Source organism: Oscarella lobularis, chromosome 5, assembly GCF_947507565.1.
Source record: "Oscarella lobularis chromosome 5, ooOscLobu1.1, whole genome shotgun sequence".
Lineage (NCBI taxonomy): Eukaryota > Metazoa > Porifera > Homoscleromorpha > Homosclerophorida > Oscarellidae > Oscarella > Oscarella lobularis.
The window spans coordinates 2,935,397-2,958,386 of record NC_089179.1 but is presented as its reverse complement, the minus strand read 5'-3'; the positions used below and the strand labels follow the sequence as shown (position 1 = coordinate 2,958,386).

Genomic DNA, 22,990 nt, shown 5'->3' with positions numbered 1-22,990 from the left:
AAACGTCTCAAGAAAGACTCTGTGTGAGAACCGCGGTCTCACAGCCAGTTCTTGTCGATAAAATGAGCAAGATGTTACCTAAGTATTTCTTTTAGAACATTTACAGACTTGGAAACAACGTATTCATTTATTTATTTATACATTATTTTGTAAAATTTAATATTTTGCATGTACACTATTTTTAGGAGGTTAGCTATGATTTCTTTAATCCGGGATACTGTACCAACCCCTATCTTCGTTTTCCTTTTTTGCTTGCTCTGTGTCGTCTCGCACTACGAAAACGTTGGTCTGCCAGCCAATGAGAGACAGCACCCGACAGCTCCAACCCCCAAACACTACTGCAACCAAGGGTTAGCCCGTGATACCCTCGGTAAAAACGTTTTATTTACACACTTCAGTTACGACCCTCTGATCGCCTCCGTTAGCGCAGTAACAAGCTGTCCAACAAATATGCGTCGAATGGGGGTCTTGCATGGGGGCGCAAAGTTGCATATCGTCGATAAGATTCGATTATTGTACGTCGAGAGAGCTGCCTTCTACAGAGAAAGTATGGAGATAAGTCTCCGTCACTGCATCGAAGCTGTGACCACCATAGATGAGGCATGCAGTGCAGTTGGTAACAAAAAAGCAAGTCAATGATTTTTTTAATTAAAATAAATGATTAGCCTATTATTTTGTCTGTCTCCTAGTAGATCTCGCTGGATCAACGATGCACCGCGCTGTTGATTCGTTTTCAACCGTCTGAGAAACTCTCTAGAAGTTATAGACAGCTAGTAGGATTGTCTGGCTAATGTTGAGTGGAAGAGATTTGAAGACGTTCAATGCATTCAACCTGAAAATTATTTCGACTAAAGGCTTTGGTATAAGGTACGTTCAGTATCCTCAGTCCACAGGAGAAAGAGCTCGGATAGAGATCTAGTGATCATTCCGGGACATCGTCAGTGTCTGTCACTCGTCCATCGCAAATAAATGGAAGAAGGTGCGAAAAGTATCCACTCGTAGCGTTAGCCCAAGACGAATCGGAAAACGCGAACGCAAGCAAGTCAACCGAATCGCCCAAGTGTCTACGCGAACTCGAGGCTCTGGTATGTTTTCTCATATCCTGTTCAGCTGGAGTAGTCCTCGCTGGAAGCTATCTCGTAAAACCCGTCCAACGTGCCTGCCCCGAATGGAAAGAATCGACGACAGTGATCGGCGAAGCAGTCATGATGTCCGTCATAGGTTTAGCGGCAATACCCCAAGGCGAAGTTGTTCACTACTGGTCTTCAAGAACGTTCTTCTTCACGAGAATGCTCCTTTACGCTAGTATGGGATTCGGTATGGGCGGCATTGCCGTAGCAACGTGCGAGAAATTATTCTCTAGACTTGTTACTGTTCTATTTTCCTCGTCGCCCAAAAGGTGGAATCGGTTTCGTCTGTACCGGAATGTCGATTGGTATAATATTATTCGACCAATTCTTTTTGGCAATGAAGAAGTTGGCCGACAGTGACGTCATCAGCACGTCGACGATTTTTTTCACCGCGTACGCTCTCGGAATAATGATCTCAATTTACCTAGACGAGCATCGAAGAGAGCACGAAACAGCGAAACTAAACCAGTAACCCTATTCTTCAACAAAACGTATTATCTGCTTGTGTTTATACGTACGTCTTTCATGCTGCCCGGATTTGGATTACTGAGTCGGCAAGATGCCTTTCTAACGGATCTATGGCCGGAAGAAACCCCACTTGCCACTCTAGCGGCTATTTCTCAAATATCCTACTTAGCAAGTCAAATCGTCGATGTGCTCCTTGTCGACAAGTTCGCACCTTCTACCCTATTGATTTGTTTCTCTGCCTTGCAAGGACTATGCCTAGCCTTCATGCCATTGTTGCTAGGAAGCCAGTACATTGGCGTTGCTGTCTACTCACTTTTCTCGTTCTCGTTTGGCTTTCAGAAGCCCATGGGTGGAGCAATTGCTGCAGAGATCTACGGAGTGGAAGTGGCATCGAAAGTAGCACTTCAGCTCACTGTGGCCTATTCACTTGCTGGTCTCTTCGGACCGCTGATAACGCAAGCAATGCACTCACACTGGAATGACTTCAAGCACTTTATTTATTTTTCGCAGGGTCTGGTTTTAGTTGGCTACTTGTCCGTCTTATAGAAGCCGGAAGTCGTCTTAGGTTTGTTGATTCGTTGCATGGTTGCATCAGAGAGCCCTTCTCGTAATTATATCTCTGTTGGCACCTAACACGGATGTATTTTTTCGTTCCCTGCGGCCCTACTTCGAGCTTACACGACACGCTCTTCGAAGAGAAGAGGATCCGCTGGCCGATCCCGTCGATCCAGCCGGCTGTGAGACAGAGACCACCACTGGTCGGCTTTTTCACTTTCTTTTCTATGTCTTGCCACGCAGCGGATGATCGACCAACGTTTTTTGACGCTATTCTGCCTTCGCTAAAACTGTTAATACGGGGAGTTGACTTGACATCATCCGGGTTGGTGACTATGACGTCCAGTTGGTCCCGTCCACTTAGCTTCGTGGAGAGCAGAGAGAACAACGACAGAAAGACTGCCAGATTATGATGCAGAAACACTATATAATAACGGTAGGCATTTGGAAATAGACGAAAATTGATAAGGCATATCTATGAACGAACCTAGTGGCAAAACTTACAACCAGAAAAGCATCACGTGACAACGGGTCGCGTCTGCGGGTTGCGCGAGAGGGCGTTAACGTTACTACGAGTATTCTTCCCTTTTCTCGCTGCAGAATGGTCGACGCTCGTACGAGAGAGCAGAAACTTCTTTTTGTTTTGGCGGCAAACATTGTAGCAAGGCGTCGACCTCTTGAAACAGCTGCCATTGTAAATGTTGCAAAGCTCGTGCAATGCGGCGTGGCGTTGGAGTTAGAAGATGAATGGGATTCAGAAGGCGAAGACGGCGATTTGAAGGCGAGAATTTGCAAGACGATATGGATGCTAAAGGAACTTTACGATTCCGAACTTCTTTCGACGGAGACCGATCAACGAAGACTCGCTTTTTCCGCTTTTTCGTCGATACTTCAAGAGCATGACCCTTTTGTTTGGCGAGAATGTCTTCTTTCTTACACAGGTGAGTGGGCGTGGTCTTCAAAATATATTAATTTAAGTGACTACATGTATGTCTTTTCTTGTGAGAAGAGCTGAGTGACAAAAAATTAGAGGAGTCCGTAGGCGAAGCAAATTTTTTCAGTCCTTTTTCTTTTCTCGAAGACTGTGGTAAGTTATTTTCAATCTTCCTTTTTTGCTCATGTTATATTGTTTAGTTGTCTTGGCCAGTGGAGACAGAACAGTTGATTTTAATTCTCCTTATCGTCCAGGTAATTGTGATTAATTAATACATAGAAGAAGTCAATAGGATTTTGGTTCATTGTACTTCAGGGAAGCGATTAACGGAGAATAACACCAACGGAGGCCAAAGAAAAAAATCTGCTATTTCGCTCCTGTTTAACTCTAAATCAGGCAAAGGAGATGCAATACATATTGGTCGTATTTTTAACTTTGTTGCAAAACCAGATGCAAGAAAACTTCTTTGGAGCATACTGAAAAATCAGAGAGATGTTATGCAACTGAGAAGTCTTGCTCATGCTACGCGAAGACAGGCTGAGTTCTCCATTCACTCACGTCAGCAACTCCTATTATCAAGAAGTCGTTCTACGGAAATTCTTTTCTAGGTGTCACGCCGAATGAAAAGCTAGATCGATCGGCATTTGAACAACGCATCTATAAATTTTGCTCTGAAGAGTTGCGTCAGTTTTGGCGACCACTTGGCCTACGCCTCGGTCTGTCTTCGAGTGAGCTGAAGGACATTGGAGACGAGTTTGATGGCTACGGTGACGAGTACAGAGCGTTGGCTGTCTTGCGAAATTGCTCAATTAGAGACGAGGCCGCCTTGTGCAATGTTCGCGATATTCTTCAAGAAATAAAGCGGAGCTTCTTTTCGCAAAAGAATATCGAGCAGAAGATTCAAAGTACGAATATTGTCCGATTTCTTGGACATAATTCATCCTCTCTCCTTTTAGATTTACCAAAGAGAGACGTTCCTTTTTTTGGTCGTCTTGAAGAACTAAAGCAGGTAGAGAGCTTTTTCTGGGGCGAAGAATCGAATGAGGCGCACTTGTTGCCTATCTCTCATAAGTTGCAGGTAGCTTTGTTATATCAGTACTGAATAGAGTTTGATTAGCTTGATATTAACAGTACATCTGCGGAGTCGGAGGTGTGGGCAAGACAAGCCTTGCTCTTCAATATGCTACCCGCCTGGAACGGGCTTACCAGCGAAGCATGGTTTTCATTCATGCTCAGTCTCTCATGACTGCAGAAGCTTCGTTGCACGAATATGTGGGGAACCCAATTTAGCTGCGTTGCGAGCTCTAATGGTGTTGTGTTTTCGTCACAGTTTCTCTTGGAAAATGCAAGGAATGATAAATCAGCTGCACGGTTAAGTGTTAAACAGTTGTTTTCTCTTTTCTATGACAGCGTCAAGCGCAACAACAGGATGCTTATCGTTTTTGACAATGCTGACCAGCTCGAAACGATGGCGAAATACCTTCCTCCTTCTTCTGTGTCTTGCCATGTATTGATAACAACTCGGACGTCACACCCTAATATACTTTTCAATGGTGAAAATTCCAATGTTTTAGTTCTTGAGACGCTAGAAGAATCAATCGCTACCTCATCATTGATCTACTTTACTGGTAGAGTGAAAGAGTCTTTGCCACGTAGAGAACTTGAAGCGGCACGAAAAATCGCGGTCGAAGCTCCGGTTGAAGGACTTCCCATTGCTCTGCGTCATGCTGGTTCCTATCTTTTACGTCATTGTGACGTCACCTTCGAAGACTACTGGGAGACACTAGCCGAAGGGCAACGGCAGCTTGTTGCAGCGGCTTTGAATTTGGATGACTTTCTTCGCTATTTTCGACTGTCACATCTTGAAGAGGTTTTGCCCCGCGTTGGCATTAACACTCCATCTGATCTACTCTTGAAAAGCGATGATATTATGCTTCAACCATTTGACCGGCAATCGATGAACTTTGCTGTGGAGAAACTTAAGACCACACGTTACTCATTTTTAACCTGGGAAATGGATATTTCTGATATTGAGAAGAATTCACCTGTGGCTTTTTCAATTCTTTCATGCTGTTGTGTTATGGCATCGAGATTGATTCCGCAGGAAGTCATTGGATATTTTATTTTGAGCGTTCATTGCACTTACAATCCTGATCGACTGGTTGAAGGTTTAGAAGCGTTGATGAAATACTCACTCTTAAGCAGAGACTTCCACGAAGGTAACTTGTGTTACAGCTTGCACCATCTTATCCATCGGAGTGTTTTTGAACGTTTGAGGAGATGCCGGGAATTGTTGGAGTATGTGCTGATTGTCGCAGCGCACTCCATTGAATTTTATGTAAATCGCAGATCCAACGAAATCGGTGTCATCTCTAGCGTTGCTCCCCACTTTTGTTCCTTGACAATGAGCATGATTGCACTAGGAATGATTTGTGCAGGAGCCCGTCAAGCTATTAATGCTGTGACTTATTGCCTAATTTCAGGCAAAGATGGCGTTGCAAAAGAAATTGCACAAACTGTTATTGTCGAAGTAACGAAGACGCGAGATGTATCAGGAACGATCAAAAAAGCCTTTCTCCGTCCGCGTATGTTGGGATGCTCACCTAATTTTTTTCTAATTTTGTGTAGTTTATTTGAGGTTGGCTGCTATTTCTGCCAGTCAGGAAAGCGGGTCCTTAGGATGGGAAGAGCATATCAAGCAGGCATTTGGTGGCAGAGAAATTCACGATCTTTCTTTCGCCGAAGTGGCTGAATCTTACACTGGTGAGTCGGTAATAATGCGTTTTCCTAATTTTTTTCATGTCGGTTATTTGTCGTAGATTTTTCTTTTATTGCATTGCTTTCCAAAACGCCTCAATGCAGCGTAGCGGTGTTGAAACGATTAATTCGACATCAGAGGAGCAAGGGAGATCAGGCTGATCAGGCTGATCTAAGATACTGTAAGTATTTTTGGCTATCTTTGCGTGTGAAAATTCATAGATGTCTGCCTATTTTGTAGTATGGACACGTCTGGCGGATTCTTTGTTTCGTAGTTCTCAGTGGGATAAGTATGGCAGTCTTCAGAAACTTTTTTTATTGCTTTTGCGCGGTAATGATCCCGACAGAGTTACCGGTACGCAGACAGTTTTAGTTATCGGAAAATCTTCATTTACCTTCTATAGGCTTGTATTGCTTGGGTTACTGCAGGTGGCGAAAGGACAACTATACAGAAGCCTTTAAGCACTTCAGAGAGGCACTTGAGACCTCCGGCAATGCTTCTTTGAAAATTGAGGAAAAAATAAGTGGTAGGCTGGACTTCGAATATAATAACTGTTCTTACAGTCTTGGGGTACAGTGCGCTGGCTCGTTTTTGACTGCTGCAAAATGTCAAAGCAATTCGAGCTTGGGCACAAAATTTTAAAGGAAGGATTACCTACTCTAGCAGGTTTACCTCTAGCGAATCTCTGGTCACTTAAATGTACAACCCATTTAATTTCAATCTTTCTACATGTTTAATCAGTTTTGTTTTTCATAGATAGAGAGAAATTCTGTTGTAGTCTGTATTTATTACGAAAGTTTTCCGAGGCTCACAGTTGTCTGCATTATTGCCTCTCTGTATGTCCTCGGCTAAGCGAATTTGAAACACACCTCGCGAATAGTAAGATTTGGGAAAATTAAAGCAGCTAGTACGTTTAGCTAATGCGTTTCTAAGTCGCTGTGTACTTCTGTCTGGTACTATCGAAATTGGACCGATCAGATGAAATTTTTCAAACGTTAAATGAGTTTGATTATCCGTTTCGCCATCTTATTGCCAATGATAGCGCTTGGGAAGTTTTGAATGGTGCAGTAATACCCCTTGTTTGCAATTGGTTTTAATCCCACCTTTGCAGATTTGGTGGACATAGAAGTCGAGGCGAAGGAATGGGATTTTGTGATATTCATTTTGAAAGACGTCTTTTTGGCTTATCATAGTAAGCACAGATTGCCCTTGAGCAAAAGCAGTGTTTCAGGTGACCGTCACCTCTTAATTTTCGTTAGATTATGAGGCAAGTTTATTTTTATGTATAGCAACTGTATATCTTGCGCAAAGTCTGTTCCAGAAAGGATTGCTCAAGGAGGCATACAAAGTGTCGAGCAAAGCACTTGACGAGTACGAACCGAGGCTGTTTTCAGATGGCGGATTGTTAGAAATCCGTATGCAGTGCACTACGACGCGTTGGTTGCTATATCCTGATCTTCTTTCTTGCAGTTCAAAGCATTTCCGTTGCCTGTAAATGGCAACGAACGACATTTGACTCGCGTGCATTGCTGCCAGTGCTTCAAAAGTTAAGAAGTAAGGATGTGTAGTGCGCGTACGTTCACGTCCATATAGTGTTCTAGAGTGTGCATGTACATATTTCTGCTATCTGTGGAGCGTTTTAGTCTAATAGCATTTGTAGCAGATTGTAGCCAATACCAAAGCTGGAATAACAAGGAAGTGCACCTAATTATATCATTAATTAAATCGGCACAAAGTACAGTAGGGTACTGTACATACCTGTAGCCTATAAAAATCGTTTTATATGGAATTGCGCGAAAAAGCGTAATTTCTACTGCTTGTAATCGCAAGTTTAGTTGTCAGGTTCTCTTTTTCGGAAACGTTGCATGTTCGTGGAGACAAAGAAGCGGCTCTTGTATATGGCGAAAATGCAAGGAAGCCTTAAAAAAAAGGCTGTACAGTTACAAAATCGTGAAAGTAATCGCCACTGCTCGAAGCCTCGAACCCCAGCACAGCGTGCGGCATTTAGAAGACGGCGCCAAGTCACAACATTTTGCGATCTAGGAGTTTTCTACGGCGAAGACTGTACCTATGAACTTTCCTAGAATTCCTTCGCTGCATATCGTTGATAGGATTCCCTTCCTTGGTCCTTGTGCGTCGAAGGAGCTGACGGAGTGACATGTGGATGCAACTTTTTCAAAGAAAGTACGGTATGTATAAAGATGTCAATAAATTTTATTTATTAATTCTTTATTTATTGATTTCAAATGGTCTATTCAAGAGAGAATCGACAAGACACGACTTTCCAGCTCTGTCTTGACCGACAACAATTAAGCGAGAACGATTGACAGTCACAGAGCCGCGTTTCAGAGCCTCGTCATAAATTTCTTGAAAACTATTATCACTTTCGTGATACAAAGACACTTCTTCTTCAGATGATTCAACGCTAACTGTACGTCTCTGTCAGAAGTGTCGCTGATATAGCCATCCTTAGGATAGCCTCATAAAACCAATTGTCAATCATCTTAATTAATTAATTAATTAATCAGACAAGACCAAATGTACCTCTGCGAATTCCAGCTTGCTTTTATCAGTAGAAAGCTCCAAAGGACAAGTGACGGCAACACCAATCGTTTTACTGTGAAAAGACGGCTTCTTCGCTGTTGGCCTGACGGATAAGGATGGCTGAGATGTATGGCTGATATTCACAGCAGGCAACGATATCGTATTAGACGACGAAGGGGAGACGCCTGTTTGGGTTGTCAGCTGGGTGCTATTCTCACTTGGTGACGGTGAAGCACGAGCCTTTGGAGAGAACGTCGTTATAACAGTAAAGGGAGAATGCAAAGTCGAATGCAAAATTCGCTTCGTACGCGTCTCTTGTATCGACGACAATAACGCTATTGTCCACAGCCACGGCAACGAAGGAGCCCCTCAAAGAAGCAATGCTACGAATTTCTCCTTGTTTCGAAAGAGAGATTAAAGGAAAGTTTTTAAACATATTTTTCAACGGACCGCGAGCGGGAATTAATTTTAACGACGGTTTCGGCGGAGGTTCGAACGAGACGGAAAATCTCCTATTCAACGCGGTGCGCGAAACGTTCGATCACGGCCCGTTCAACAGTTGGGATCGTCAGGTCTACGTCACCAAAGTAGCCGACGGCAAAAGGCCGTCGCCGGCAAAACAATACCATTAAATATATAACAATTTCATCATCTCCAACTATCATAGTCTCTTTGGAATTGATAATGACGATGGAAGCGCTTACTTCGAAACCCATCACTATTTTATTTCCTATCGTATAGGATCGGGTTTGAAAAGTGATTTCGGTGGCCACGATAATCGCCATCATCATAATATCGATGCCTATTTGCATCGCGGTTTCGATATCTGTCTACAGCGAAAGGGGCACGAAGATTATTTTTATAATAATTCTGTGATTCTGTTAGAGGATGGGGAATATGGCGAAAGTCGTGGGATGTGCGAGGAACCGGGGAGGTAGACCGATTTTTCACGACAATAGCTATACGCCACACGGGAATGTAACCGAATGCCTTTGAAAAAATGGCAAGCGCAATCGCCGGAAAACGATCCGGGGACGACTGCCGCCGTTTGCATGGCCAGACGACGACGAAGCCATCAGCTGGGCTAGCCAATCGCTCGGTCCCTAACACCGTTAACGCGTTCATTTCTAAAACCGTAAGTGTGTACGGTGGGGCAAGATTAAAGATAACGAAATTTCACGTCATAACATGTAATGACGTCATCCGCCCATCCTATGAGCGGTGGGACAATGGCTTGGATTGCCATCGCTATCAGATAGATCAGTACCTTCCTCATCGTAACGGTGTAGTTGTTGTGTTAGGATTCCCCTTATGACTTGGATTGCGGTCTTGCGCTCAGCCTAATGGCAGCTACAGCAAGTTCAAGTTAGCGAGGAGGCAGCATCACGCCGCTAGCTTCCGCTACCTTCTCACGTGACGGCTTGGTCACACGAATCTCCGTCACAAGCATTCTCCGTCACGCGCTCTATCCGTCACGCGCTGGAATCGGTTTTGATTGTCTTGTGACAAGCAAACGTTGTCACTCTTTCACAGTGCCAGTCGCGATGCGTTTCCGGACGGTTCTCCTTCTCGTCTTAGCCGAATGCTTGGCAGAAACGCACGTCTACCCCGAGTTTCCACAAAACTTCACCCTATCCCTAGAAACGAACATCTACGGGGCACCAAAGACCTCGCGCATCTACGTCTCACGGTGGAAAGACGACACAGGAAAAGAGTCATTCAGTATCTTCTTAAACGAAACCGAATCTTTGATAGGTATCCTCTACAAATATTTAGTCTACGTTAACATATTCCTTCCCCCTAAGGCAATCATACCTACTTGATTATGACGAATCCTCCAGGCGTTCTTCCAGGCAGTTTGCCCGCTCGAAACCGACTCGTTCATATCCAATTAGGAAATGACTGTCAATATTCCGGCATCGTCGACCGACTCGACGACCTGCCCATCGGACTCGCCTCCTTCCTAGGAAAATACGATTTCGACGACACGTGCATTGGAATGCAAATATGCTCAAACATGACCTACATTCGAACGACGATGCAGAACACAACGAAAGTGAACGTATGGAATCGCGTGATAGGGAACTCCCAGCCATATGGCCCAGACAATTTGACCGTGTTCTCCGACGCGTCGACGGGGATTCCTATTCACGGCGAACGCTATCATCCCGGAAGGTCGGGCACGTTCGATCCGCCCGAGTATATAACTACGGACATTTATGACGTCATTGTTGGTAATCCTTCTATTGACTTCGATTTGCTTGTGCCGCACGACTGGATGCGCAGGTGCAAGAATTTGGATAAATCATGGGATTATAATCCGGATCGAAGCTTTTACTATGTGACGCCTGACGGAAATGATAGCATTGCGTTCAATTTGGTTGATCCGTCTGCGTGGGGTAGTGTGACTATGAGACTTTTTCGCGGGAAACTTGACCAGTACAATTGCACGGACTGTTTCGATGTCGTTCCCTCTGTTCTCGTCTTTACACAGGAGAACTACACCGAGCCTCAGAAGGTGGACTTTGTTTATAGGAAAGAGGGATGCGGTGACGTTGGCTTCGCTTTCGAGGGGAGTGGATGGGATGGCGATGAGCGTCGAGACGTGTACTTTGTGTGTTCCTGCAAGAGAGGCGTTCCTGGTAAGTCTTGTCCTCAAGCTTGATTGACCGACGTCATTCTCCGTTTTGCTTGCTTTGTTCGTCTCTTTGCTGACGCCGTTTTTACGTAAATACAGTCTAAGAAAAAGTGAAATCGTCAGTGTAAACGTTGATGGGGCCCCTAGACGGAGTCAGAGAAAAACGCTGTAGGTTCGTAGCCGTAGATTTTGCCCAAGGAGGAGAACGCGATCGGAAACGTACGCGTTGGACTTCGGTTCTGAGACGTCTTCGAGTCTCGCACGGCGACAGGGCCCAGATCACGCTGTTTTGCTTCCATGGCGCTCTTGCTTGAGAACGCGTGCGACAACGGCACGTCCCTGCGCCCACATTCATCGGCGTGCCAACAAGAAACGATGCAAAAACGTAGACACTATCCGCGCCGCACGTGACCGTTAACCTAAAGAAATATATTTAATCTTGCAACACGGGTATGATTTTGCTAAATTGCGAGCTGTGTTTGCACTACCATATCTCATACATATTCTATTATTGATACTGATTATGTAGAACGAGCATATCCGCCCATTCGCGTGGCATGCCCTACAAGTGACAGGCATACATAGAGCCAGTTGTAGAGATACTCAGCGGGAAGAGACCCATATTTCGCCACCTCGCCGTGAGGAACATCTAATAGCAGTATAAAGAAAACATGAAATCAGTCGTAGATCAAGTGGCACCTTGCAACAGCTCAGCAACTCTTTTATGATCGATCTCTTGGCCTTGGGAAGTGGGTCGAACGTCGTGACCGTTTTCAAAAGATCAGGAGTAACCAACTGAAGAAAAACTCACACATAATAAATTCCTCAAGAAAAAAAAACGATACCTGCTTGCATTCGTTCCAATCCCCAAGCTTATCTTCGGACAGCGAGCAGAAAAATGTCAAAAGCGTCTGCCAAATCGTGTGAACGACGTTTGGCGGATCAACATAGCTTTTCATTTCAGCAAACACTCTGCAACAAAAATAATTTTTTCCCCCAACGATACCCCCTGCATCCTTACCCTGGTCCCAGCTTCTCTCAGCTCCACGAGCATCATCCGATCAAACATGACGGCAATTCGCGACTCCTCGCTAACGGACTCCGTCTCCAAAACGAACTCCAGATCCTCGTTCTCTTCGACTTCCTGCGACACTTCGGCAAGTGACAATAAATTCAGCATACGACTCATTTCGAAATTCTGCTGGGGAGGAAGAGCCTTCGTCGCCCCGAGACTTATGTCCAGAATAACGATTGCGTAGCCGCTGTTGTCGCGAAGGGATAGGCGACGCGGTGTTCACCGTACACTAATGACGTCACCGTCTCTGAATGATTGACGCACTTGAAGAGATAGTCTCTGAGAGAAAAACATAAGGAAATCAATAACTACAATATTTATTGATTGTGTGTTCAGAGACTGAACATAAGGAAATCAATAACTACAATATTTATTGATTGTGTGTACCTCAATAGATTGTCCTTGCGACTTAGAAGTGGCGGTTTCAAGAGTAGTTCCGACTCTCCGCGTTCTTCCGTGCTCAGCATCTTTCGAAGGCTGAACGAACTCTCGGACGACTGCAATCACAATAATAATAATAAAATCAAAACGTTTTTTTGCTTCACCTTCTCCTTTGATGGTTCGACGAGATAGGCGATGATTTGCTTCACGCACACACATCGCCTGTGTATCCAAGCGACGGCCGATTGGGTGATACGAAGCGTTTTAAGTCGAATATTGATGTACGTGTAACCAGCACTGAGCGCCTTAGCAACTCCCTAAGAGACCAATATAGATATACCATACACGTATGTGTTTTAGATGTCATGTGCTATGTGTACCTGATAGAAACTAATCTCGGGCTGCTGATACGTTTTTCCCGGCGGATCGTTTACCGTGTCAATACTCATTACGCCAAAGACGCGTCGACTTCGGTTTTTCAGAGGCAGAACGAAGAGCGAGCCGTCTCTTTCCTTTACAAAAATGTCTTGAGAAGGAAATTGAAATTGAGTTACCCGATACCTCGTTGACGGAAAATTTCGTCGAATTTCCGAACACGTGAACACTGCCGTGAGCGGCGACTCGGCGAACGTACAACGGTTTTCCGGAATCGACGACAGAGAAACTGTCAATAAATACATAAGATATAGCCACGTGCTCCGATGTCCTTCTTACCTGACGTTTTTCATTTCTCGCGTCACTTTGCGTCCCACCATCACTTCCCGGTCGTTGGGCGTCGACGCAATAAAACGAATGACGTGCTCGCCTTTCTTCGACGAATCGGACGCTTCCAAAATTCCAATGGAAGCGTTCACAACTTCCCATCCCCATGCACATCACCATCCTAATAAATAAATAAATAAATAATCTTATAATTTTAATTTAATTTAAACGTTTTCTTCTCACTGTCTGTATTGTATTGAATATTCCCTTATAGAGAGCGTCCATATTGATTCCGCTTGTCTTCCCCGTCCAGTGTAAAGTGTCAAGCCACTTGCCTCTCTTCTCGGCGCGATTGCGCTCTTCGATTGACAGCTCCACGTCGGCCAATAGTTACTGCATGATATCGTCGAAAGCGTCTCCCGCCTCGGGGTACTCGTGGGCTAGGAGCTCGACGTATGCGCGCAGTTCTTTGCGACTCAACTTGTGCTCCGAGGCTTCGACCAAGAAGCGTTCTGCGCAGTTCTTTCGTTCAAATGACGGGTTTGATTTCTAATAGTTTCCCCCCACCTTGAATCTTATCTGCCATTGCCTCAATGCCTTTCCATTTTTTAGCGATGTTCTGAGTTCGTCTAGTTCGATTAGACCGGACCGATTGCGATCCCACGCGTCGAATAGGATGTCGACGAGACGACGGTGATGAGCCAAGCGAGCCGCCCGCAAACTCTTTAGATAAAAATCAAAATATTTAATTAATGCGAGCTATTCGTTGTCTACTTTTCTTCGTTTCGCTTCTCTGTCTTCCGCACTTTCTTCGTACTCTGATTGGATAAAGTGGCCCAGTTCTAAGTCACTATGAAAGGATATGAAGGTACTATGGATAGTTTGTCCCCTCCCCCTCTTCACTCACAGATTCGGTTCGTCCCCGAGAAACGTTTCCACTAATTGAACAAACTGCGACTCATTCACAGACAGTGGATCGAACAGAGAACCGGGACGAGACGAATCCATAGCGGTCTCTAAAGACAAAAACTATCAACCTAAAATTCAAAACTCTTTTGGAATCCCATACCTACCCAGTGACAGTTGATCTCGTTCTCGGTCTTCCCCTACTACTCAAATCGAGTCTCGACGTACAACTTCCGATTCGCTCTCTCGGTGTGGGGCGTACAAAATAGATCGACGACAAAATAGATCAGTTGATATCTATTAGAGGAATGTAGGCGTAGTCACGTCACGTTCCATGTCTCACTTTCGCACCTATACCAAAGTGCGACATTCGCATGAGACAAAGGAGATCTATTTTGTCGTTGATCTATTTTGTAGTCATGTACAAGCCGACAAAATAGATCAACGACAAAATAGATCAACGACGAATCTAATGCACCAACGTCTACTAATTGTCTAATGAGTAATTAATTACGTAATAAGTCATAAAGTAAGTGAAACATCACATTATTATTTTGCCCATCTAAAACTCTCAATGACCCAGTCCACAGACAGACAGACAGACAGAGAGACAGACAGACAGACAGACAGACAGACAGACAGACAGAAAGACAGACAGTGATTTTGTAACAAGAAAACACAGCACCGACACAAAATAGATATTCATGCATACACACAGGCAAATTGAGTTAGGTTCTCTTGTGATACCTTTTCGGAGTTTCATTCCAATACGTTCCAGGTATTTTGTCAGCCAGCTGGTCTATTTCCCTCTTCAACTTTTTCATGTTTTTTCCCAGGTATTCAAGATCTACATAAATTGTCCATCCGACAAAGGCCAGCTGCCCAAACCCTTTAGATGGAATGCAAGTTGCGCCCTCTCTCATGCCGTCGTATTCAACCCAGTCGTTCTCAGTCATTCGGAACATTGCAAAAAAGTGGCCTCCGTCTTTTTCTGACAACGTGGCCAGCATCAGAACGTAGCTGCAGTGTGTGCAAAAAAATAATTAAATTAACAAAATAATAGCAACGGATTTTCGCCAATTACTGACCATTTGCCATTACTGTGGCCCGGAGGTGCGCGAAATGTCTTGTCAATCTCTGAGAACTTCACTCTCATACCGCATCTATAGCATAAAAGTGTTAATGTAATAAATAGAAATATACTGAAAGTACCCATATATATCGAAAACAAGACAAGGTGGCCATTTGTGGACGTCACGATGAATTTTTCTCTTCTTGTTACAATATGAACATTCGTCTTCTTTGGACGGACGAAGAAACTCTTGCAATCGTCGTTCGACGGATTTTTCGGTGGGCGGCAGCTGTACACTGTACAATAATACCATGCAATGCTGTTATGTCAGTTTATGCACAATCATTTCTTACTTTAGATGAACATTGGTCCTTTTTCTAATTATTTTCCTCTTTGGACATTTACTGTTTTTACACGTCGAAAGGAAGTCGCAAATCGATGCGGTCATTTTGGACGTAAGAAGAAAATTGAAAAAGCGATCTCCTTCCGATCCCCAGCAATTGATGCTGCCGGCGGACTCATAATCGTTCGTCAGTTGTTGCGTTTCTTTCATCCAATGAACTTTGGCGTCACCCCAAAGTTTCCTGCGGCATAAAGAAGCAACGCAAATTAATAAAGACAGAATTTTGTCAGAGTGTGCCAATTGAGTAAAGAGAGCGGCGACCTGCGTAAGCGAAATGAAGAGTAACGAGAAAAACGTAATGGGTCCGTCAATGGGACAGGAGTTCCGGACAGCCTTTCCATCTGAAGCACATTCGCCCCAGTGAGCTGTTGTCCACATCGTGCAGTTGTTACACAGGTTCGTCGTCTCGCTTTGTGATGCTAGAGTCTTCTGGGTACAGTTATTGAGGCTTATAACCTCACTCTGCTCAGTACCGTGATTTCCACTTAGATCGTCACTCAGCTGGGTATCATTATTTCGACCGACATTCTCAATGTCCGGTGTAACGTTCTTTCGTCCTACGGCGCTCTGCGGGAAGCCGTCCGTTCGACAAACTGCCTCGCGTTGATGAGGACTGTCCTTTTGACGCACTGAAACGAAGTGAAATTGGCCAATATGTCCAATAACAATCAGGCCCGTGTCTTCATTTGGACAATCTGGAGATACGATTGTTACTTCGTTCTGTTCAGAAGATTCAACGACAACTACTTTAACATTAAGCGCGTTGGCGAAAGCATGGATATCGATATGGTCTCCCCAAACGCCGTCCATTGAAACCTGCCGTACATATTCTTCAACAGACATTCCTACGATGAATTGTGAATAATGAGCTGCGTGCGAAGCAATGTATTGCGCAATTATTTCGCGCACTAACTGATGCTTGTCGGACGAGCCAAAATACTGATCGGAAATGCTGAGAAAAAGACAATTTCCCTCGCCGCCAACGTCTCTAATCCGAAGGCCCAGCGCTCGCAGGCGCTCAGCAAGTTTCTCTTCTTCGCCTTTGGACTTTTTGCCTTTGGTCTGCCGTCTTTGTACCCGTCTGGCATGAGGGGTGACGGTGGTGCTCAGTGGACGATAGTGTCGGGTAGCAAGTGTTGACGTCATTGGCCTCCAGTCAATCGCGGTCGATCTCGGGTTTGTAAGAAATTGCCGAGAGTAAGATGAAGGCGGCGCTGTAGGCAACAATAGCGGTTGGCGATTATGTCTTGTCTTCTCTTGTGCTAGCGTCGTTGACGTTATATCTTTGACGTCGAACCATTTCCTGCGAAAGTTGCCCGCTTCCTCGTACTCAATGAAATAGCGATGTTTGTTTCGGTCTTCCCGCAAAATTTTACCGCGAATCATGTCCACGTTTTGCAATGATTTCTTTCGACTTTGACTGAAAGGCTTCCGAGGAAATCTTGCTAAAACTTTATCTCCTGGTAAATACGTGGTTGGCGGATGGGCGGCTTTGTGCAGAGATTTCATTCGCAATGCTGCTCGTTGGGAAGCTTTGTGAGCGTTCTTTCGAATGTCAGACACACTAGATATGTGCTGACTGTATCGTGACATGTTCCTTGTGCAGTTGATGACGTCCATGTCGTCGCCGTTGTCGGTGACTAGCATGCTGTTGTTTCTGACGGATGCTGCTACGTTGGAATCGTCGCCATCATAGTCGTTGTCGTCCATGCTTCCGTCTTCGCTGTCGCTGCTTGGATCATTGCCAACGTCAGAGGGTTTACGGAACATCGTCATCTTGCGTCCAAAAAACACTTCGTGTGGGCTGACATTGCCGAGGCTCTTGTGTGGAGCACTGTTGTAAAGATCTTGGTAGACTACAAGATTTTCCGCCCAACAGAGGTCTTCTCCGCATCTTTCCGCTCTCAGCGTATCGCTAAGAAGTTTCCGTTTCCATGTTCCATGTGACCGCTCTATTTTCCCTTGACTCTGGGGATAGTATGGAGACGAACGAATCATACGTATTTTCTTGCGTTCGCAGTACCGAGTAACTTCACCCATGAACTCAGTCCCTCGATCGCACTGGATGATGGACGGCTTTCCAATTGCAGAGAAAATGTTCGCGAGTTCTTTCGCCACAAGAACCGACTCTTTGGCTGCAAGGGGTCGAAGAATCAAGAAGCGGCTGAACACGTCAAGGACGGACAGGACATATTTGTACGTTTCCCCACTCTCCAACACTGATTGCATTTTGCTGAAATCAACGAGGTCGATTTGAATCCTTCCCAGTACAGTGTCGCTGTCAATCGACTTTAGTTCCGCCTTGTTCCGGAACTTTACGGAAAGTTGAAAATGCTCCGGGTTATTGTTCAACCATTCTTGAACTTTTTTTGATGAAATTCCTGCGTAATGCTCGGCAATTCGTTTAGACAATTTCAACGCTCCTTCTCCTTTACTACGGTCGTAAAACCACGTTATGATACGTTCAATGCTCGACTCCTTCACAGCAATAAGAAGTTTCCCGTTGCAATCAGTAATAACCAACGTCTCCACGTCGTTTTCCTCCACAGGCGAAAATATTCTTTGCACACGTAGGCTACCTTTTGCTTTACGAAGATGATTGTATACTTTTTTGTCGCGAACGAATGAGGGATTGTCTCGCGACAGCACTGGAGCTGTTCCTCGTATGAGGTGTGCTAATATTTCGTCGTAGACATCATCTGCGAACGTTCCAAATCCACGTTTCTGTGTCGCTTTGCGTCGGCTTGCAGCGACACGTTGAGAGTCCTGGTCGTCCGAGTCGGAAATTGATTCTATGGCTGGGGTGGTAAAGGCTAGAACAATGAAGAGGGCAGCAACAGCGCGTGTCCTGGTGGATGCCATACGGAAAGTGCGAAACCATGGGGTAAACCGCTACCGCGCGTTAGGGCCACACCCAAATAGAAAAACAGCGTTTTCTTCGAACACCGACTCCTTTTGGGATTCTTATCAATGAATGTATGTATCTGATGATGATTGCTTACATGTCCTCGATTGAGATGGATTGTCGCTGCGTCGTTTCCGAGATCCGAGTTGCGACATTTTAGGCGTCCGTAGCTCTTCCACACCTTTTTAGTTTCGCAGACTTTTAGGCTCAACGCATTAGCTAGTAACATAAATGCCTGGGCACAACTTGTGCCCGCTTGCTGCGATCTTTCCGACTGAGACATTCGTCTTTAGTTCCCAACCGACTATGACGACATTAAGCGCATCATAGTCGTAGCATCGTGCGAAGAGATCGACTACGTCGTGCCTTGCTTCAATGTTCTGCACGTTCGGCTGACGAGAATTCGTTGTCGTATCGTCGAAAGTGATCAGGACGTCACAGACTTGCAGGACTTTCTCATAAATTCGTCCACTATCACTCAAGCTCAGTGGCCGGAATTAATTGTTCCGATAGAATCATGTGACATTTCAGTGAGCTGCTTGCTTTATTTTCCTTCCGTTGTTTCTTACGAAATGCTTTTAGAAATCCTCTCTCGCCCCATATTCTATGGACCATCCACACCCTCTGTTTGACGAAGACGTTCCTGTCATTTGGAAGTGGATGACATGCGACGAAGTTTGTCGCAATCGTGGAAGTGTTAGAAAGCCAGTTACAGCACGGACGTCATCGGTTGAGAAAGAGCAATTGAGTCCGCGAGTCAATAACCCTTGCGATGATGAGGACGAAGAGGGTGAGAGCGATCCTTCCCATGACGACAGCGTCAACGACGACTTTGACGACGATAATAGCGAGGAGTCTTTCGCTTTATTTAAATGTCTTGGCACGACAAAACAGAAGGGTCATCAAGACGCCCTACGGAACGCTCTAGAGAAAATTCACAATAAGCGTGATGTACCTGTCAGGGTTGCTGAAGAGCCTGACAATGAGGTCGATACCAATGCCGTTGCCTTTCAAGTTCAGTTAGACGGCAAGTGGGAACGAATAGGGTATGTAGCGTCGGAACTTGCCGTTCACGTCAAGGAGGCCGAGAGCAACAACGCCATACAGTCACTGCAAATAAAATGGATTAAATATCGCTACTGGCCTAAGTCGGGTTTTGGCTTCTATACCGCTATAAAGATTACTAGAAAGGGAAGGTGGCAGCATGATGTTTACCTGAAGTCGTCGTCTTAGGTGACATCTCCAATATCTCAATGCACTAAAAATTACCTTAGAATTTGTCACAAAATTTTTGTTACCACAGACTTTTAGCTAAATAATAATTGGGGGAAGGGGCACAGGCTTTGCGTGGAATTCTTTTCTCACGCTGAGTTTACCACGTGTCAGCTGACGGCTCGCCCCAGGGGCTTCTTCCCAACAACTTCGCGTCGAGTTGGTTTCGTTCGCTTGTCAATTCTAGTTAGGGGAAGAAGAGTCGTCGACTTGCCCGATTCCGTTCTTTGAGTTCCGCAACAACGTGCCAGCCCAAGAAGCATGTTCGACCGGTTAGCACGCTGGAGTTCTATCATGCCGTTCAAACTCGTCTGAATGTAATCACTGACGTTAGTCTTCACGCCGAGCAATTTTGCAACGTCGCTGAAAGCCTTCCCGATAAAATCAATCTATAGTCAAAATTGACATGCAGCTACCGGATAAGTAGGCGATAGGGTATAACTAACCTGATCCCTTGTGTTCATGAGGCAAAAGAGGGTGTTCAGCTTGTCGCCAGTGCTGTCAGTCTGAGTTGACGAAGACACTGTGTCAACTCCTGCTTGAGTTTCAACTGATGAACGCGAAATTATTTTCTCCCTGAAATCTGCCTGTGCGTCTGCAGGCGAACCATATTTCCCTAACATCATACGCTGAACTCTGATTCTCAGAGCAGATGCTAAAATTGATTTTTCTGTCTGAGCAATGGGCAATACATAGTGCACTATAAAGTCGTACCTGTTCTGGAACTGTCATCGCTTATGTCAGAATTATATCCTGCAGCTATCGTCTTCCAAACGGGTGAACGAGAGCTATTCGTGGGCCAAATTAGAGGAGAAACGTTGAAAACAGCCGACGCTAAGCGGAGATCGTCATCGTGTGTCCAAACGGAGAAAAGGCTTTTGCGCGAGCGAGGGTGGACTTCATGCAAGACGCCCTCTTCTTCAACGGTACGAGACTGTTTTGAGGCTTGAACGGGCGTATTTCCAGTGGGTGTGCACTGATCTCTGTGCCTTTTCGACATCGTGGTTCTTCTCACGGCTAAAACTGCACAAATAAGACGTTGAGAAGCGGGAACAAACATGCATGTGATAGAATGAAGGTTGTACTTTAGAGAAAAGGTGAAACTCATATATAAACGAATAGAAGATTTGGCCAATCGACGGGTAAACGTGAGCGCAGTCAAATCCTTTCAACCTGAATCTAGTACTCAATTAACATCATGCAACCCCACTTTGTTGCATGCGTACAGGCGATCGAAACGAAAAAAAGACACGATAGTCAAGAAAAAGACCGAGTTTCAGCTAACTTCTGGGTAAGTAGCGTGCGCTAGCGGACGACCCCCCCTGGTGCGAAAGGCGAGAAAGTAAAGCGCGCACAACCCTCCTAATTAATTAATTATTTATGAATGACATTGGCTGACATTGGCTTCTAGGAGATCGCCTTGATCTATTTTGTCGTTGATCTATTTTGTCGGCTTGTACATGGCTACAAAATAGATCAACGACAAAATAGATCTCCTTTGTCTCATGCAAATGTCGCACTTTGGTATAGGTGCGAAAGTGAGACATGGAACGTGACGTGACTACGCCTACATTCCTCTAATAGATATCAACTGATCTATTTTGTCGTACGAGGGGCTAAACACAGGGTACTTTCGCACATGCGCAGACGCAATTTATTATTTATCTGCGGTTTGCTCACACTAAACTATGTCATTTCGCAACGTTCTACCGTTCACTCGCGGAATCGATTGGAGTCTTTGCCACTCTCATCCTCTTTTGTTTCACGTGAGAAATCTGTTTTATCAGTCGCTGGGGGTGACCATCAACGAACGCAAGGAACAAAGCTATACTTCGACGTCTTCCTCGGACAAGACTTCCTTTTCTGGATCACGCTTCAAATCGACTGTTTGCACCTCCTAAAAATCTCCCTTCACTATTTCTAGTGTTCTTTCCCCATGACATGCACTCTGATACTTCTTCAGGCGATGATTTCTCAAAGTCTTCTATTACGTTCTCTTCTTCGGTTGCCATGTCAACGCATTTTTCTTCCACTTGGCTCGATTCGAAATCGACATCGCTGACTTCCCATTCTATGTCGTCTTCTCGAACATTTTTTCGCGTTTGATTTCATCGAAATCCCGGAAGCTGTCAGAATCGAAGAGCCGTCTTCTTTTGGGCAACTGAGAGGGAACAAACAAGCAAATAGCTGTAGTCAGTCACAGGTCCAATTTCTTACTTTAGCGGCGCGATTTCTCGGCACTCCCTCTTCGTCTGATGAGAATCGTTCGATGGGGTCCCATTCGGAGCTAACCTAGCTGCCATTCGTAGCGTTGGCCAAAGTTTGAACTATTCTTTCTCACGGGGGAGCGAGACCTCCCTTCTCCCGAGCCCGTTATACGGGATCAAGGGAGAAGGTCTGGCTACAGGCTAGGGGAGCGACGTGTTAGTAGTTTTCTGTCGCGCTTCGATTTTGGCCTTTTCGACGACAGCAAGGACTTGGAATCGGCCTCTAATTTTTCCCAGGCCTGAACAGAGAGTCATTCAGGTACGCGTGCAGGCGAGTGAACGGTAGAACCTTGCGAAATGACATAGTTTAGCAAGAGCAGAAGATGACTATAACCGCAGATAAATAATAAATGGCGTCTGCGCATGTGCGAAAGTACCCTGTGTTTAGCCCCTCGTTTTTGACGTCGATCTATTTTGTACGCCCCACACTCGGCGAAGGCTCTCCGCCCTGTTTCGTCGCCGCGTCCTTAGTCTTGTCTTCCTTTTCTTTTTCCTTAACTAGATAATCCACCGATTCTCTCTAAGGGTTCTGGGAAGCGAGGGTGCCAAAGGAGATACCGGAGCACATGATCGTAGTTCTGGGCGGCTTTCTGTATCCCATTTAATGATAGAAGAATATCCACGGCGACGCAACGAAACTGATTCGAGCACGCTTCTTCTCAGAAGGACGCTAGCCGAGAAATTGATTATGTAGTGATCCCAATGGGACGAGATTCTCGCTAATGACCCGCGTTCGTTCTGGGAACTCAGGGAAGCGTCCATTATAAACGAGACTGCATTCTTAATCAACGGTTCAGAAATTTGGGCTGGTGAGTGCCCACTGGGGGGAAGGGATCGCGTAGGAGAGCCTCAAAGGTTCGACGTGGCCACTACCGGGTATACCGAGTCGAGTACCTTGAGAGGTTCGACGACAATTGGATTTGTCGGGGAAAAAGTAAGGCTTCGCGCTTGAAACGGCGTTTTTTCAGGAGATCGAAATT

General features: G+C 45.2%; 5 protein-coding genes, 2 long non-coding RNA genes and 1 pseudogene across 12 annotated transcripts; 5 read left to right on the top strand and 3 right to left on the bottom strand.

Moving 5' to 3' along the window:
- Positions 1–226: 226 nt before the first annotated feature.
- On the top strand, positions 227–2,084 carry LOC136186906 (uncharacterized). 2 transcript variants are annotated; one of them, XR_010669781.1, is made up of 3 exons: positions 227–350; positions 399–627; positions 693–2,084. It is a non-coding gene; the product is annotated as an uncharacterized lncRNA (long non-coding RNA). The 2 variants fall into 2 exon arrangements; XR_010669782.1 differs by having other exon boundaries at positions 690–2,084.
- A 487-nt stretch (positions 2,085–2,571) lies between these two features.
- Positions 2,572–8,080, top strand: LOC136186938 (uncharacterized). Of its 3 annotated transcripts, XM_065974427.1 has the most exons (21): positions 2,572–2,589; positions 2,754–3,094; positions 3,163–3,240; positions 3,288–3,341; positions 3,403–3,483; positions 3,538–3,645; positions 3,696–3,992; positions 4,044–4,165; positions 4,219–4,359; positions 4,418–5,672; positions 5,716–5,850; positions 5,907–6,026; positions 6,086–6,199; positions 6,249–6,371; positions 6,422–6,544; positions 6,602–6,724; positions 6,779–6,907; positions 6,957–7,076; positions 7,135–7,260; positions 7,316–7,399; positions 7,681–8,080. In XM_065974427.1, the coding sequence occupies exons 2-21, from the start codon at positions 2,755–2,757 to the stop codon at positions 7,767–7,769; spliced, it is 3,762 nt and encodes a 1,253-aa protein (XP_065830499.1). In that variant the 5' UTR covers positions 2,572–2,589; position 2,754; the 3' UTR covers positions 7,770–8,080. The 3 variants fall into 3 exon arrangements, with proteins under 3 accessions (XP_065830499.1, XP_065830500.1, XP_065830498.1); XM_065974428.1 differs by lacking the exon at positions 2,572–2,589 and having other exon boundaries at positions 2,703–3,094; positions 6,957–7,037; positions 7,105–7,260; XM_065974426.1 differs by lacking the exon at positions 2,572–2,589 and having other exon boundaries at positions 2,703–3,094.
- Positions 8,081–8,702: 622 nt separating this feature from the next.
- On the top strand, positions 8,703–9,503 carry LOC136186941 (uncharacterized; annotated as a pseudogene).
- A 415-nt stretch (positions 9,504–9,918) lies between these two features.
- On the top strand, positions 9,919–11,157 carry LOC136186940 (uncharacterized). Its single transcript, XM_065974429.1, has 2 exons — positions 9,919–10,144; positions 10,195–11,157. Exons 1-2 carry the CDS (start codon positions 9,934–9,936, stop codon positions 11,052–11,054), a joined length of 1,071 nt encoding a protein of 356 aa, XP_065830501.1. The 5' UTR covers positions 9,919–9,933; the 3' UTR covers positions 11,055–11,157.
- Positions 11,158–11,452: 295 nt separating this feature from the next.
- LOC136187385 (EF-hand calcium-binding domain-containing protein 5-like) lies at positions 11,453–14,373 on the bottom strand. Its single transcript, XM_065974964.1, is given in 13 exon segments — positions 11,453–11,676; positions 11,727–11,805; positions 12,049–12,259; positions 12,262–12,381; positions 12,490–12,599; positions 12,648–12,800; positions 12,864–12,995; positions 13,045–13,147; positions 13,198–13,358; positions 13,753–13,908; positions 13,960–14,035; positions 14,093–14,201; positions 14,259–14,373. Coding segments are annotated over 12 exon segments (1,530 nt in total). The 5' UTR covers positions 14,194–14,201; positions 14,259–14,373; the 3' UTR covers positions 11,453–11,548.
- Positions 14,374–14,579: 206 nt separating this feature from the next.
- On the bottom strand, positions 14,580–18,440 carry LOC136187848 (uncharacterized). Its single transcript, XM_065975565.1, has 4 exons — positions 15,517–18,440; positions 15,304–15,459; positions 15,180–15,254; positions 14,580–15,111 (listed from the first exon to the last, which is right to left on the bottom strand). The coding sequence occupies exons 1-4, from the start codon at positions 18,426–18,428 to the stop codon at positions 14,820–14,822; spliced, it is 3,435 nt and encodes a 1,144-aa protein (XP_065831637.1). The 5' UTR covers positions 18,429–18,440; the 3' UTR covers positions 14,580–14,819.
- Positions 18,441–18,477: 37 nt separating this feature from the next.
- On the top strand, positions 18,478–19,800 carry LOC136186947 (uncharacterized). The gene is made up of 3 exons (XM_065974438.1): positions 18,478–18,542; positions 18,765–19,001; positions 19,054–19,800. Exons 1-3 carry the CDS (start codon positions 18,537–18,539, stop codon positions 19,702–19,704), a joined length of 894 nt encoding a protein of 297 aa, XP_065830510.1. The 5' UTR covers positions 18,478–18,536; the 3' UTR covers positions 19,705–19,800.
- Positions 19,801–21,371: 1,571 nt separating this feature from the next.
- On the bottom strand, positions 21,372–22,988 carry LOC136187017 (uncharacterized). 3 transcript variants are annotated; one of them, XR_010669821.1, is made up of 5 exons: positions 22,905–22,988; positions 22,300–22,680; positions 22,085–22,249; positions 21,961–22,035; positions 21,372–21,904 (listed from the first exon to the last, which is right to left on the bottom strand). It is a non-coding gene; the product is annotated as an uncharacterized lncRNA (long non-coding RNA). The 3 variants fall into 3 exon arrangements; XR_010669820.1 differs by having other exon boundaries at positions 21,961–22,249; positions 22,300–22,508; positions 22,569–22,680; XR_010669819.1 differs by having other exon boundaries at positions 21,961–22,249.
- Positions 22,989–22,990: the final 2 nt, after the last annotated feature.

Coding starts and splice junctions, on each gene's coding strand:
- LOC136186940 (XM_065974429.1), top strand. CDS start 9,934: ATGCGTTTCCGGACGGTTCTCCTTCTCGTCTTAGCCGAATGCTTGGCA. Junction 10,145..10,194: donor CGAAACCGAATCTTTGATAG/GTATCCTCTACA, acceptor CTTCCCCCTAAG/GCAATCATACCTACTTGATT.
- LOC136187848 (XM_065975565.1), bottom strand. CDS start 18,428: ATGGCATCCACCAGGACACGCGCTGTTGCTGCCCTCTTCATTGTTCTA. Junction 15,255..15,303: donor CTTGTTTTCGATATATATGG/GTACTTTCAGTA, acceptor TTTATGCTATAG/ATGCGGTATGAGAGTGAAGT. Junction 15,112..15,179: donor GGCCACAGTAATGGCAAATG/GTCAGTAATTGG, acceptor CACACACTGCAG/CTACGTTCTGATGCTGGCCA.
- LOC136186947 (XM_065974438.1), top strand. Junction 19,002..19,053: donor TAGAATCATGTGACATTTCA/GTGAGCTGCTTG, acceptor AAATGCTTTTAG/AAATCCTCTCTCGCCCCATA.
- LOC136186938 (XM_065974427.1), top strand. CDS start 2,755: ATGGTCGACGCTCGTACGAGAGAGCAGAAACTTCTTTTTGTTTTGGCG. Junction 5,851..5,906: donor AGTGGCTGAATCTTACACTG/GTGAGTCGGTAA, acceptor TATTTGTCGTAG/ATTTTTCTTTTATTGCATTG. Junction 6,545..6,601: donor GAATCTCTGGTCACTTAAAT/GTACAACCCATT, acceptor TGTTTTTCATAG/ATAGAGAGAAATTCTGTTGT.